General features: G+C 30.5%; 1 protein-coding gene across 1 annotated transcript in view; it reads right to left on the bottom strand.

Annotated features, from left to right (window-relative positions):
• Nucleotides 1–10,960: 10,960 nt before the first annotated feature.
• The window catches only part of LOC107455582 (uncharacterized), a 53,805-nt gene continuing 47,674 nt past the window's right edge, over nucleotides 10,961–17,091 (bottom strand). Inside the window, exons 20-21 of the mRNA XM_043042609.3 lie at nucleotides 15,332–15,414; nucleotides 10,961–11,737 (exon numbers count right to left, since the gene is read on the bottom strand). Coding sequence (XP_042898543.2) covers nucleotides 11,729–11,737; nucleotides 15,332–15,414 — 92 coding nt within the window. The 3' untranslated portion in view covers nucleotides 10,961–11,728. The remainder of the gene's footprint in view (nucleotides 11,738–15,331; nucleotides 15,415–17,091) is intronic.

Genomic DNA, 17,091 nt, shown 5'->3' with positions numbered 1-17,091 from the left:
TTTTAAAAGCGCCAGATGAAAAATGCACCTTTAAAAGCTTTTAAAAACGAAATCTCCAAAAAAGCCCCTTTAAGTACTTTTTACAAACGCTACGCACCCTGACCTCATGGATTCACGCAAATCGAGCGTATCAAAAAGGGATTACTCAAATGCGTGATTCAAATTTTGTCAATCATTATAATATCGGACCATGAAAAAATAAATTGCATTAGCTGCAAAAGAAAAAAAAAAATATCGAAACACAGATTTACGATGCATTGAGCACGTTTAAAAATGATAACTGAAATGCGCGATTCGAAATTTCCATGACGCATCATGATCATATTAAAAATTTATTGGATCTAATGGGATGCCTGCAAGTGACGTACAGTGGGTATTCCGATCTTGATTGGCTATTGGAACGGGGCGTTTGCTGACGTTAGCCACTGTTCTTTCCATTCTATTTCTGGTAAGTCAAACTCTCCAAGTATCAATCCACTTAATTGACACATTCTAAATTCTTTCACGAAGATTCCTTCTCAAAGGTTTCGATTCTTTCACTCTATATTTACACAGACTTAACACAAAGACATCAGACACGAAACCACGTGGAACATGAAGATACTAATTATGCCTCCAAGTTGCCAGGTACACAAAACAAAAATATATCACGGTTACAATAAAATACATAAACAAATAATAAATCTAAGTTAAGTAAAAGAAGTATAGACGAGAAAGAATTATATTTCAATAACCGACACTGCTCTGTATTTGATTAACTTCACGTTCTAAATTATGTAGAGAAACTTAGCTCAACTTTAATACGCCATTTTGCTGATAAAGATTAGCTGGCGTTGACGGCATAGGTCACATGTGTGGCATCTTCTTGAAGTGCCGTCTTACCCAATATTCAGGGGTGAGTAGAGGTGGCGGCAAATATATCAGATTGATTAAATCTGCAACAAAATTGCTACTTAGTTAAATACGTCTCAAAGTTTTTTTTGAACAATCTTTTAAGTGTCTGTTATTTCAGAATTAGCTTTTTAGATTATCAATTTTATATATTGTGTTTCCCTCAGCAGTTTATTAATTTTAGCCTCATGGCTATGATTTTTTTTCTTCCAGTCTCGTTTTCTCGAAGTTAATCTGAAGTTGCGTTTTTTTTCTAACAAATCTGCATAAAAAAGAGGTTATCGCGCGTGAATGAGCGCTGCTAACAGCGGTATAAAAGTCTCGTTAATGAGATTTTGCATAAGTAACGAAATTTAGAGCCGTGGTGGCTAAGAGGATAGAGCGTTCGCCTTCCAATGAGGTGAACCGGGTTCGAATCGCAGCGATGGCAGATCGATACGAATTCTGCACCCAACTTGCACTGACTACAGTGCTGACGTAAAATATCCTCAGTGGTAGACGGACCGCTCGCCATGTTCCATAAAAAAAAAAAAAAAAGAGTCCTCCACGAATCAAATTTTCCCCAATGCTTGATCCAGGAGTACCCTTGTCTTCTTGATTGGGTTCAAAATTACAAGCCTACGGAGTTGAATATTAATAGTCGTAAGCCCAAAATTGGTTCGTCTATTCAAAGACGGTTAAAAAAGTAAATTTAAATTTTACATAAGCGGAACACCAGTAAAAGTTTGTCGGAATATAAAATAATTGATTCGCGGAAGTCCGCGAAATAACAGTCTAGAGATTCGCGGAATTCCGGGAATTAATGGAAGAGTCTCATGCGTGAACTGTTTGTTTCTTCATGTTTAGAGAATATAACTTACGAAAGGGTTAACGGGCTGCATAGCCAAATATCTCAACAAAAAAAGTACTTTTTAAGCACTCAAAAAAAAATTTTTTTAAGCACTTTATACATTAACAAAATGCAAAACAATTTTCAAAGACTTTACATGATCATGACAAAATAGCTAGTTTCTGATAAATAACTCTTTTTCTTGATTATATTAGCACCATACAAAGACCGAGAGATTTTTAGGTTCGATATCAGAGGGTGCAAAATGCAGCAGAATTGCAAGAATCTCACCGAACTCAGCTCAGTAGACGCACATGCAGACTCCCAAGTATTTCATCAAATATGTAATATGATTAGTGCTACCATACGTTACGGACCGACGGTACCTCGAAATGGATTGTGGTTGAATGAATAGTGAAAACGTTGAATAGAACAATGTGAAAACTACGCTTTTGCAGCGAAAATAGACACGGTAGGGAAAAAAAACCTCTTTTTCGAAATGGGACATTTTTTAAAAACACACACATGAAAAAAAGCACATTTAAAAAACGCTACGCACCATGGTTGAGATGACACGCTAGAAGAAAACAAAGCAAGTCAAAACAATAAATGAGATTTTAATCAAGTCATCATCACACATCGAATTAAAAAAAGTACAGTTTTTGCTCATTACAGATATAAGAATTATTTCTCTCAAATAAAAACAGTTTTTCAGATAAATATTTCTATAAAAATGAACAATCTTCTTAAAAAAAAAAAAAAAAAAAGAGAGATGCAATTAAGCAAAAAACATTGGGGAACAATTTTCTGTTGCATTCGATTTTCGCGTCGTTGGATTAAAATCTGCATTCGGTTTCTCTTTACAAGCTACAGTTTTTAAGCCATTTAACAGGATTTTTTAAAATTCACTCGCGCGACTATTAAGTTTCCCCACTTCTCTGCCACGAAGGGAGTGGTAGGAAGAAAGAGATAATACTTTTCAGTTTGTGATGGGATACCTTAAGGTCATACATTTTTGTCTTATTTTCAGGATGACCCAGTCCATACGTATTTACAAACCTATACGTTCTTCAGAAACTTGTACATTCAGACAAAAATAATTTAAACTAAAAATACAATTTAAAAAAAAAAACTAGTTTTCGGAACAAAATTAATTTTAAATCACCCCGCCCGTATTCGTTAAGATCGAGTACTTGTATAAATGCAACAAAAAAATTTGTTTCCCAGCGTAAGCAATAAACTTCAAATATCATCGGCTGAAAATACCACAAAATTCAAACATAGCTGCCAAGATTTCACACAAAAAAATTAGATATTTCTTTGAAATGAATGATTCATTTTTTCAAAAGATGATGAATGTTTGAAACGCTTAAAAAATAAATCAACTACATTAGTAAGTTTCAATTTTCATATAGATAAATAAGGACTGGATTTTGATGAGATTAGCATTTAAAATGCAACGATTCTCTCTAGTGCAATGATTAGGGTATTTTTTTAAAAAATTTTGGGGCAATTTTTTTCTTTAATTTTTAGAAGTACTAGCTCACTGTTAGTATTTTAAACCTTTTAGTTTAGTAGTAAAACTGTCATCCACCATCATAAAGATGTATGAGAAACTCAATAATTTGTTGATCGGCTTGCAATAGTCAAAAGTTACCATTTCTTAACAAGAATACGTGTGTACACATTTTTAGAATTAAGACTCAACATCGTCTGCCATTTCAATAGCAATGAATCCATTCCATTCAATGAACCAAACAAAATGTCCAGAGATACTGAATCAGCAGAGTTATACATTTTTATTGACAGATTTTTCTTAACAAATTTCATTTCATAACCGTCGTTGAACAGCCCACCCAATTTCTGGGATGACGACTAGCAATGTTCAACTCCGTAGCCTTCGTCATTTTGAACCCAATCCAGAAGACAAGGGAACTCCTGGATCAAGTATTGAGAGAAATTTGCCTTCGTGGAGCACTTTTTGTTGGAACTAACTCGCATTTGCTTTACATGGAGAGTAAAACCTCCCACGGTTATCCTGACGGCAAGGAGACTCTAACCCATGATCCGTCTACCACTGAGGATATTTTACGTTAATACTGTGGTCGGCGCGAGCCGGGAGTGGAATTCGAATCCGTTTCACCTCATAGGGAGACGAACGTTCTATTTCCTTTGCCACCACGGCTCTTGTTAATAAATTGTAACCTTCAAGCGGTGGTTGATCAACAAAATCCATACATCAGTCAAACCTTCATCCCTTTTGGTCCGTTGAGGTGACAGACTATATGAAATCCGGAGTTATAAAAAATTTACATTCTTTTTTGCATGTTGAGTGCTATGTCAGTGTCTGACATCAAACTTTTCGTTTGAGCTGCGTCAGTCTCCGGTATGATATAAACTACCAATAAAGGACTTTTTCCAAATGAAGAGGAAATGCATGGCTGATATTTAAACAAGGAAATTGCTTCTCTAGTTACACTCATGTTTTACAGTAATTATGAAATAACCCAATACATTCCTGAAATATATACAAAAATTGCCCTTCAATCATTTTTACTACATGTTCCGTTTATAATCTTGGGTAATTAGTTAATAGTGAAACACATGACAACATTCTCCAGTTTTGAGACATATTTCGACTGGAATGTGAAACTTTTAGCGTAAACCTCAAAAATAAATTTAAAAAAAAAAAAAAAAAAAAAAATGAATATTTTTTTTCTTTCTTATAAGTAAAATTTATTTAGTCATATTTTCATTAAAAACAATGTATTCTGGAATACAACAATGTATGAAATCAAAAATAATCCTAAAAGAAAAGGTTTTAATATCTTGAGCAGTATTTTTAAAAGAATGAAATAAATAACAAAAAAAGACAAGTGGTAAAGAAGATAAAATTTAGATTTGATTTATCTAAAATAGTGAAAGAACAAAATGCATTGCATCAGTCTAAAATAGTGGGAGAAGTTTCTTCTACAGTGGAAAAAAATAGTTTTCTTTTAATCCTAGAGGAAAAAAATCTTTTTCAAAACGAAATATAAAATATTAAAACTGTTTATAATTGCAATCTAGTTTAAACAATAGTATTAATTTTCCAGCTATTTAATATATCGTTTTTAAATAAGCAAAAACAGAAAAGCAACAATTGAAAAAAAAAATTAATTTAATGAAAAACCTAAATTTATAATCCTATAAAGAACTCTTAAAATAACCTAATCGAATTTCATTCATTCTACTAAATTAACAAAAGTCATTAACTAAACATTTATGCCATTAAAGACACATATTGAATTCACAATTACAAACAGCGTATTAAGTTTTCAATAAAATATTATTAAATATGAATACTCAGACTGACTTTTAAATAATGTGAGACAGATTTAAAAAATTCTGCATAAATTGTTTTTCTTCTTTTAGAAAAGTTGATGTGAAAAGCTATTATTGTTCTTGCACTATTTTGAATTTCATTTGTTTAAATTTAAGCCATTCTTGTAATATTCGTATTTGTCTTTTTTAGTTTCTTTCAGCGTCCTGGAAGGAGTCTTCCAGATGAAATGCCAATCCTGCTCTAAGCGAGTTCCTAATTTTTTGTACACAAGCAAAACTTATTTTCGAGCTTAATGAGTCAATATTATTTGAGTTTATTGACACAAGAGCAGGAATCCATTTATACTGCACTCAACATAAATTACATTTAAACAAGGAAATCAAATTTGCATAAAATGATGCCAGAATGGTCATAGAATCTCTCTAAAGGCAAAAAACTATTCTTCAAAGTAATGCTTAGAACTGATTAAGTAGATATGCAGAAAGAAGAATGAGCATTTTTTTGAAAAGTAAGCGAAATAACATTTTTAAATTTATTACAGAGAAAAAAAAAAAAGCACTTATGATTGAAAGGAAAAGCAGAGTAAATGATCAAAATACTTCCCCTCAACAGTGCTGCTGCATTGATAGAAACAATGCTATTGAAAATATGGACGGAACCATTGGCATGTGTGCAATCATTTGTATCAGGAACTTCCATATAAATAGTCTTTTGAAACTTTCTCTTTGAAATTAGGCAACAAAACATGCATATTAAGTTGAATTAATTACATAACTAATGTCTTAAAATGCGAGTAGCATATTTGATTTAAACAGAATGTAATATATGAAAAAATATTACACGTATTGATAAGAAACAAAATAATGATTTTATAACACATTTGTTGAAAAAAAAAACTTCATTTAATTTGCATTTGAATCAAACAAGCTTTTAAAATAAATATTTGAAGAAAAAAAAATTTTTTTTTCTATTTTAATTTTGTATAAAAATAAAATATGCTACTGTATATAAACTGCAGATGAAGATCATTATAATTTAAAAAAGTTATTAAGAAAAAGATTATGTAAAGTTTTTTTCAAACTTTGAAATGTTATTTTTTATTCAACTTAATATATATTGCACATTTTGCAAAGAAGATAACACATTGGTTAATTTAGTCAACCCAAAGTTCCACACCATATATTTTTTCTCAATTTTAAAAATGATAAAAATTCCACTAGGTTTAATGACTTTAAAATAATGTAAATCATTCACTATTTCTTCTTTTTTGAGATGGGTGAAAATTTTCTTCTTGAATATAAAATATAAATAAAAGAAGGTTCATGCATTTCTTTTTTACCTGAGTAGAAATTGTATAATTAACATATACATTCAATTCACATTAAGAGCATATAAAACAAGAAATATTAAAATATACTTATGACGTTAAAGATAAAAACATTTTTTTCCTTCCAAAACCATACAACAACAGTAAAAAAATAGTCACTTTCACAATAATTTGAGTAAATTTTTTTCAAAAAAATATCATGAAAAAGTACAAGCATTGTATGAAAAAATACATACTAAAAATTGTTTTCCCAGAAAGATGCATTTTGTACAAAGTATCGAAACACTGAAGTATACGATGGCACCACAAGAAATTTTTTATCTAAAAACTTTGATTATTGATGGCACCATTTGAGAATCACAAAGACATTCAAAGATTACAGAAAGCTTATTTATACAATACTTCATTGATATTCAATCATTTTGCAAATTAATATCAGTTTTTACTCACTCATATTCTATAATCTTGTAAATTAATGTCAGCTTCAACACGCTGATAATTAATAGATTATCAGCAATATTACTGGATAGTGTGAAGATATTACATTACAAAAACAGATTTTGTTCCCATTTGGGAATGTATTTTTCCAAAAATTAATATATGAAGGATTTAATGAGAAAAATGATAAGCCACAAAAAGATAAACCAGCTAAAAAGTATATGCTTCAAAAATGTAATATTTCCCGATTTAATGATGAGATTAAGTGTTTGTTTTCATATGGTCTGATAAATTTTTTATTTTGAAAGGAGAAGAAAAATTATTAAAATAAAATATTTTTCAAAGATATTTAAAAAAATTTTATTAAAAAGCAGGAAAACTCAAATTTTTTGTAGATATAATCACGTGAGCTGATGGCGAGATTATATCTTTTTATTATTTTGTTAATATACATATATTTTTCTAATTTAAATATTCTTTACTAAGATTTTTTATATTAATTATTTTTCTTCTTCTCATTTCATTAAACTTTATCACATTATTTACCACATTTTCTCGATATTTTTAACTTTATATGAATTAAAATTTTCATTACATAAATATATATATGTGTGCGTGTTGGACACATTTCAAAAAGTGACGAAGATAGTAATAAGCAAAAGTGCAATAATGTCCTCATGTTGTTTTAACTCTTATTAAGTCCAAGTCATAACACATTAGTCAAAACCAATGTGTATTGATTTTGGCATTTTCCTCTCAAAAACATAAGTATTTAAAAAGTAGCAGCAAATTATTGACTTGGTTAATCCATTATATATACACATACAGAACTTGTTCTCTCTGGCAATCAAAATTGGATATAAAATTGAAATCACACTTAAAAGCTGGTTGGATTTCATTGTTCTCATGAATATTTGGTTGAGAATATGAGTAAAAACAGTAAAATTTTGATGAACCAGGAATTGATTTCTAGCTGCCAACACGGATAGGGAAAAATCTAGTAGATTTTACGAAATAATATAAACTTCTTGAAACTTGTTACAAAATGTAAATATTTTACACAAAGGGAATTTTAGGGATTTTTAGCCATCAAAATAAAAATAAAAAACTGCAATATTTTTCAGTTATTATTATTAACATTAAATGAACTTGACATTATGTATTATGTTTACCCTTAATTTTGAATATCAATAGGTATTTAATTAAAAAAAAGGTAGTTAACTGATTTTTATAAATGAGGCTTGCTTCTTTATGCATTAGTAACACTTGTTTAAATATTCAAACAAGCATTAATCTGCACTAAAATTCTATTTGAATAGGGATTTTTTAAAGAAAACTTTCTCATATTTTAGGGAATATTCTAAAATGTACAAAAACCAGAAGAATTCCTATTAAACCAGTAGACCAGCAGAAACTGGCAAAATCCAGTAGAGTTGGCAGCTATGTCAATTTCATTTAATCTTTTCTTGACATTTTGATACTTTTTTTTATGATCTTTAACATCAATTTGCTTTATGATTGACATTACTTGAAATGTTAGGTATTATGTTAACTCATAATTTCGAATAGTTATAGGCATTTAATTCATCAAAAATAGTTAAAGATTTTTTTAATTAATTTAAAAAGAGAGTTCTGAATAAAAAACTGAACATTTTAGAACAAAAAAAAAATGTTTCTAACACATAAATAAGGTTTGCTTCATTATGTATTAGTAATACTTATTTAAATATTCAAGCAAGTAAGCATAATCCGTATAAAAATTATATTTTAACACGAATTTTTTTTAGGAAACTTACTCAATTTTAGGAAATTTTCTAAAATACAGAAAAACTAGGAGAATTTTAACTAAACCAGTAGATCAGGAGAAAATCCAGTAGCTATGTTGATTATAAGCCTAAATGAAGAATCACATTTGATTTACTCGTTACAGATGGACAATTTAATAAAGTGGTGTCTCATCTTAAACAGGTGGCTTGCTTGTGAAACTTAAAATCAGAAAATTAATTTTTTGTGACTTATCATTATCTCACATTTAAGCTCATTCCAATTATTTTATTAAAATTCACTACAAAAAATATATTTATAAGCATAGGATTCATTGATCATACAAGTGTTTTGAATCTTCATATATCATACATGCACATACTGATAAAAAGAAATAGGAAAAATTAGTTATATCTTTTAGATTGCATTTTAAAAAATGTTTACTTTTTCCCATTGGACGTTTTATGAATGTTGGGACATGTTGAAAACTGTTACACATTTTAACAAAATACCATAATTAAAAAATATTGAAATGAGAAAACATGCAAGTTAAAAAAAAATGAATAAATAAAAATAAAGAAAGATAGTAAAATCAAACTATAAAATAAAGCAAAAAATTCATATTCTGATTAAAAATTATTAAATATCTAAAATTAACAAGCATAACATATATAACTTATAACTAGCAACATAACAAGGGTTTTTATTTACATAGTAACAAAAGCAAATTAGGATCCAAATCAAAAATTTCACCTCACCAAAGTGTTCATTAAAAATAAACGTAATCCTTTATAGTAAAATCCCGATAATATCATCTTTGTATTTATTTGTAAAAAAAAGAAGCAAAATGCTTCATATGTAGAGCATCAAACCAAATTTTTTACAAGAATTTCAAGATATAAAATTTTGATTTATAGTTCAAAAAAAAAAAATTGAAAACTTTGCCAAATGTTTGGCTGACAGTAAAACATATAAAATGGCCACCAACATTCAGAGTAGAAAATTCCTGATTTTATAAACTTCCTTGATCGTTATAATTAAGAGTATAAATTCAATCATTAAATATTTCATTATGTCTTTTTAATTCATGTGTAAGTGAAATATATTACAGAAGACTTTTAATGTTGATTTCTTAAAATTGTTACGAGAATGAACTAAACAAACATATTATACGGAAAGACTCAAGTAGATAGCAGTACGGAGAAATAATCGATACATTTTATTGCATCTGGCATATCAAATAATGTTAATCATTGTTGGAAACATTTGTTGCCTATAAGGAAATACTATTTACACAATATTGAAATAAAAAATTATAGTAATATTTTAAGAAAAAATAGAGATATATGTCGAAAAAAAAATATGAAACTAACTTTTTACTATAAAAATATTTTTCAAAATAAACATATTTATTAATTTTATAAATATACAAAAAAATATTGGATTTTTCAGTACTTTAAAACAGAAGTGCAGAATATGTCAGATAGCAGAGTCAATGCTCGGGAGAAAATCATGCAGATCTGGGGTAATTTTAGGTGTATGGTATTTCTTTATAAAAGACTGTTCCACTTCCTGACTATCGTAAAACTGCGTTATTTGGACAAATAAGGTGTAAGAAAGATGAAACAATAAGTCATCATTTAAATATTAAAATATACATTTTTAAATTAATTTTAACAATTTTTTTAATTCACTATTCCATATTAAATTAGTGCATAAAAAGAAAAATGTAAATGTTATGTCAGTTATGATAATACAAATAACTACGCATGTCAATTTGTTTATTCATTAGCTTACGTTTTTGAGTTGGATCTTAAATTTAGTTTTATAAATCACTACCATTTCAATATACAGTGAAAAGAACCATATCTGGAATCCTGGGGACTTAGGCAGTTCCATAAACCAGATTTTTCTGCACAATAGACCTTAAAAATATACATTATTCAATAAGAAACAAACAAATGGACGATAATTTTAATTTTACACAACGTTTTCTTATAGGGTTTAAAAAATAAATAAAAGTAGGCAAACGATAACTTGAACTTTTATGAATGAAGATTCGTTTCTCTCTCTCTTTTTTTCCCCATTTTAGGTGAAGAATTAATAAGATAAAAATGAGGTTAAAAAAATCATTTCAAAAAGTAAATTAAAATAAAAAAAAAGAACAGAATTAAGTCGATTTTGTTAGTAAAAAACATTTATAATTTAAAGGGAAACAAAGCTTGTATGCTGGTGTTCTTTTCAAACACTATAACTACTCGGCTTCATTAATATTCATATATTTAATTCTTCTCACTAAAGTTTGTTTTTCTTTAATGTGTCATTTTTTAACAACTCTTTTAGAGAGATTACTGAGGCAGAATAAATAGTTTGGTAGCGAATAAAATTTTTTTGTAAAAATCGTAAGAAATTTTTATTGATATTTTTTTAACAGATTGCGAAGGAATGTTAAAAAAAAAGTTTAAAAAGGGAAAGAAATTTGTTTAGTTTGATTGTTACAGTGTATGGAAATTTAAAAGATGTTTCAGATAAACAAACGTCCGGATAAGGAACTTTGTACTGTATTTGGAATTTCTATAATTCACACATACATTAGTTTATTTGAGAATTGTGTAAAAGCAAATGAATTTCATTATTTTTGTACGAACAAAAATTATTATTAAAAATTTTTAACACTATACAAACTTTAATTTCTAAAATTATTTATAAAAGCTTATGCTACAAAAAAAGCCCTATAATGCTAAGGGAAATGTCAAACCAAAAAAAAAAAAAAAAAAAAATGTTCTAGGGAAATATTAGAATTTTCTGCACCTCTGCTTCAAAATCAGTACACCTTTTTATATTTACGATACCTTTTCGGTAATTTTAATGAATCTGATATTTTTCTAGATTAATAAAATATCATGTTTTCTTCCGGTTTTTCCAAATTATCCAGTTTTGAGACTACTCTGATTCAGAAACTCTGGAACAATCGGAAAAAAAAAATATATATGATCACTATATTCCGTTAGCCAATCAGGTATATAAATTTATTTGATTATCGGGATTCTTCTATTATAGGAGAAAGGATCCAACACATTTTTGTCAATATATAAGCTCTTCGATTCAGAATTTCAGCTCTGAAAATGCTTGCAAAAACTACCTGAAAGTATTTTCACACCACCTGAAAAATATTTTCATAAGAAATATGAAATATCTCTTTAAGAACAGAAAAATTATTTAGTTATTGCACAATTATAGAAGCAAATTTAAGTAAAAACTCAGTAAACACTAAAATTTCTATGTTACAGAACCTCCATGAGGGCAGACATTTTAGAGTATGGACAATTTTTTTAAATTTCTACCAATCATTTATTAATTAACCCCCTCCCTAGAGCAGGTACTTTCTTAATAGGACATCAATATTTTAACAAGATGGCAATGTTAATTTTATCTAAGAAAGCTCATCATTTAAGTGCCTTCATAAAAATTATGTCTTTTAATAAGAAGTAAGCTCTTGAGAGAAATTCTCAAGTCTCCGAAATGCAAATATTAAAGTACAAAATATGTATGTTAAAAATGACTAGCTTTCTGCAATTATAACAACATTTTTCTTAAGGCAAATACATTTTTAGACTGCTTAAGTGAGCTAATATTATACAAAAAAAGCTGTAAATTTGTTTTTATAAATATATAACAGCAAAAAACAAACATGGATTCCTTTTTACATTTTTAACCCCTTATATTCATAGAGCACTGTGCGAGTGACCACTGGTTAAGTTATCTTCTTAAAACTAAAAAAAAGAAGAAAAATTCCTGAACTATTTTTTTAATAGAAATTATGTAACACATTTCAAAAGAATGCACCACGGTTATCAATAAATCTACAAATGGTTACAAAGATGGTTATGGATGGCTAACTCAGGGCTGGAAGTCGAGAATATAAAAATTAAGGACTCCAAATTTAAGGATGCTGATTCTTTAATGGGAGTAATTTCTAGGATACCAACATGGATTTGCAGATACACAATTGGTAATAGTTTCTACACTTAAGTAGAAAAAGAAACATTTTGACATGGAAAAATTACAGAACAATAAAAAAAGGGGAAAAAAATAATAATAAAAATCCGGAGAATAAAAGTTATAATCTTTTCATCAGCTCATACGATTATATCCACAAAAATTAGTGTTTTCTAATATTGTATCAATATAGCCAAAGCAAAATCTATCAATACAATGGTGTGAGGAGCACTCAAAAAAATTTTACAAAACATTTACTACAAATAAAATAAAACACATTAAGAAAAATATCACGTAAAAACAGAAAATAAAATATTAAGAAAAAACAGAATAAAACATAAAACGAAATCTATAAAGCGAGTATCAAATTCAAATGAATTCACATGAACAGGAAATTTTTCAAGAATGATTTAAAATATATTTGGAACAAGATTGCCAGATTATAAAATATAAAAACAGAACTGCAAATTGAGGTAAAAGCGTAAATAGAGGGATTTTATTTTATAGTGAGTTCTTACTGCAGTACTGAAGTGCGTTTGATTTGTTAGTTACCAAGGATGGGCCCCGAAAATGGATGTGCACAAGGTAGTATTATACTGGATAATTTAAAGAAGTTGACAATTAATAATTTTAGAAAATTAACTTTTATTTAAGAAAAAAATAAAATAGAAAAGAGAAAGAAACATGAATTGCATGTTTTGCACATAATTTTAGATTTGGATTTGCCTGAAATGGATTTGCACACGTTAAAAATTATATAAATTAACAAAGAAGTTTTTTAGTAAATTTATTTACAATAATATACAATTAACTCAATAATTTAATATAGAATTGAATTATTTTAGCTGGATATCCATTGTTTTTTTTTATCAAATTTTGAAAGAGTTTATCTATTTGTGTGTGTGTGTATATATATATATACACAGTCCAGTCACATTAATGTGACCTGTCACTGGAATGTTGAGCCATACTGACTCCAGTGCCATAGCCAGCTGCGCTATATTACGCGTTTGAGGATATGTGGCACGAGCAACCCGATAGAGGTGGTCCCACAGATTCTCGATTGGGTTTAAATCCGGTGAGTTTGCTGGCCAGGTAAGTACGGTAAACTCATCCTTGTGCTCTTCGTACCACACACATACACTGTGAGCTGTATGACACCTCGCCTCATCCCGCTGGTAGATGCCATCATTCTGAGGAAAAATCATTCGCATGTAGGGGTGGACATGGTCCGCAAGGGCAGATGCGTACTTGTGCTGATCCATCGCTTCTTCCACAATGATGAGTGCACCCAGTGAATGCCAGGAAAACATTCCCCAAACCATAATGCTCCCTCCTTCAGCCTGGATCCTTCCGGCAATTGTTACAGGGTGTTTGCTTTCAGACGTTTCATGCCGTATACGCCAACGTCCAGCTGTTCGATGGAGCATAAAATGTGATTCATCGGAAAAAGCCACCTGTCACCACTATGTGGACGTCCAGTTGCGGTACTGGCATGCAAATTCCAGCATTCGTCACCGATGAACAGCAGTCAGCATAGATGCATTAACTAGGCTTCTGAAGCGGAGGCCCATGCACAGCAACATTCGCTGAACCGTTGTTGAGGATACACACTTGGTAGCCCCTTGGCTCATCTGGGAGGTCAGTTGCTCAACAGTTGCACGTCTATTCACCCGAATGCATCTCTGCAGCTTTCCTACGCCTCTGTCATCTATAGCCCGTTGTGCACCGCATGTGCCAAGCCCCTGATTTTGGATAGTGCCATTTTACCATGCACGGTATACTTTCACCACGGTGGCACGCGAACAGTTCACAAAATTAGTCGTTTCCGAAATGCTTCCACACTTAGCCCGAAAGCCAACAACCATGCCCTTTTGGACGTCGGATAAATCGCTACGTTTTTGCATTATGCCAATGCTTGAAATGTTTTCCGATGTCCTAGGACATCCTTTATATACACTCTACTGTAATATGCTGCCACCTGCCTTCTGTGATTGGTTATTTCACGTTGACGTCGAAGGTAGGTGGTGGTCACATTAATGTGACTGGACTGTGTATATAAAGTGGGATAAAATAGTATAAACAAAGAAAATTGTTACGTAGAAGCGTAATATGAAGATTCCTTCGTTAAAATTAGTTGAGTATGATATAGCGAAGGAGGAAGAAAAAGAGAGCTTTTTATGTATCTCTCTCACATGGAATGTTCTATACCATCAATTCAAGGGTAATTGTCTAAACTAATACCATACTTGACACGCTTTGAAGACTTAGGCGTACATTTTGTTACATACCTTGTTTCAAGGCATATAACAAAATTTCTGAATTTGAAATTTCTTCAATTCTCCTTTAGATAAATAATATTTATACTTGCTGTTAACAAAAATTTCAGTACACTTTCTTTTAAGGACAACTTTAAGCCAATAAAAAAAAAATTGCTAAAATTTTTTTTAAAGCCTCTTAAGTCAAATGTTACGTGGCAGCAGAACAATTATAATATAGAGTTATAAATTTCTGGTATTTTACAACTTTTTAGCACTACCATTAATAGAGGCAATAATGCTAAGATTTTTCAACCCACCCTATTGTGCAGAGCAGTCTCATACTTTATTTCGTAAATTTAATCACAAATTAACAATTTAAATAGAAATAATGTAGGTTTATATATATAAAAAGAGGGAAACAGAAAAATCATAAATAGTATAATGCATTCTTAGTTTCAATATATTTGTATAAAGAAAGAATATAAAAAAATTCTGACCTCACTGAAAGATGTTTGTGAGTCTTCTGATTCATCAAAGTTTGGCACAGATATGTTATCACCTTTGAATTCATAATCATCACCTACAATTATAGTTGGTCTATATTGGTTATTCACTGGCAAATAATTCTACATGTAATAACCAAACCTTTTAACATAATTAAACACAATAAAGTGGTTTATTCATTTAAGAAAAGCTTAAAATATTACTTCATTTAACAACAAGGTTATACACTGTTAGGCAATTGCTAAGGAAGGATCATAATAGCAAAGATAGAAACCACAAAATTGAAGGTAGGAAAATGCAAGATACAGTAAGACGTGTTTTGTGTATGCAAATTTTGGGTTGTTGAACTGGTTTGTCACATCACAATGCTGACAAGGGATATTAAGGATTTGCAATTTTTTATATGCCTTCCTAACATTATTTTGATAATTTTACGCATTGCCATATTATCAGCAAGCCAAAAAAAAACAAAAGAAAAAACAGATGTTTTCAAAGAGTTTGACATCCACCACAATGTTTTTCCAAGGCTCAGGAAATAATAAAAAAAAACTGGCATGTATAGCACACATCACATGGGAGATCGTGTTCCATGTAAGATGGCTGCGAAAGACAGATACATAGTGTTATCAACAAAACTCCTCTGCCGCAGTACAGCCAGTCAGGTACCAAATCAGTTTCATGCTGCTACTGACAAGAGAATCTCCTGAAAAACTGTAGCCAGGCACCAATAAGCAAAAGGACTACACAGTCACCAGCCTATTGAGTGCATACCATTGCAGCGCCCATTTGCAATAGTGTCTTCGTCGCAATTTGAGGGAAGAGGACTGGGCTTGCATGCTATTCTCAGATAAGTGTAGATTCAGTCTTGCGTCTGAGAGTCCGTGCCAAATGATCTGGTGCAAGATTGGTACTGCGTACAGTCAAGCAAACCCACGGGAAAGGGACTGATATCCTACATATAGCATCATGGTATGCCCCTCTATGTGTTTCCAACTGGGACTATAAATGGCCAATGCTACATTAATGATATTCTACCGCCTCATGTTAGCTTGTTCCGTGCTGTTTTGATGAATTTGTTTTTATGGAGAACAATGCAACATGTCATCAAACAGTAGCTGTCATGGAGTATGTACAGAGCCAGAACATTCACCACCTCATATGGCCAGCACGCTCCTCTGATCTAAATCCCATTGAAAATGTATGGGATGCTTTGAGGAGGAGCGTTGCTGGTCAAGAATGCCCTGCAATAAACAAGGACGCCCTCATTTGTGCACTGACAGAGGAATAGGACAAATTGCTCCAACAGCTGCTGAATACTGTTGTGCAAATCAAGCCATGGTGCCTGGAAACTTGCATGACCCTTCATAGACTCCTGGACTCAGGTCACGGTGTTATCTATATACCTTCCATAGCTAGCAAATGTTATGACTTAGTTAATGCTATTATTTGACAATACAGAACTAAAAACCAACAACAGGTAAAGTACGTCAGAGCATAACACGCAAGATACAACAAAAATGATTTATTTTTTCATACTCATTATCATTTGTGCTGAATTTGGGGGAAAATTACAAACAAAAAGTTTTGCTGTTGTCTCTAAAGTTACAAATATTGGCACAAACATTCATCAGATATTGGAAGACTCCCAACCAAAATTTGTTTTGAATTGGATTTTATTTACTTGTGTTATCTATGCTAACAGGCTGGGTTCAATTTGGATTCTAAATTCATTATTATTTTAATCTGAATTTAT

This window comes from Parasteatoda tepidariorum, chromosome 5 (genome assembly GCF_982258835.1).
Source record: "Parasteatoda tepidariorum strain Cologne lab strain chromosome 5, Ptep-v5.0, whole genome shotgun sequence".
Lineage (NCBI taxonomy): Eukaryota > Metazoa > Arthropoda > Arachnida > Araneae > Theridiidae > Parasteatoda > Parasteatoda tepidariorum.
Note: the sequence above shows the minus strand (reverse complement) of the source record. Positions and strands in the feature narration are given on the sequence as shown.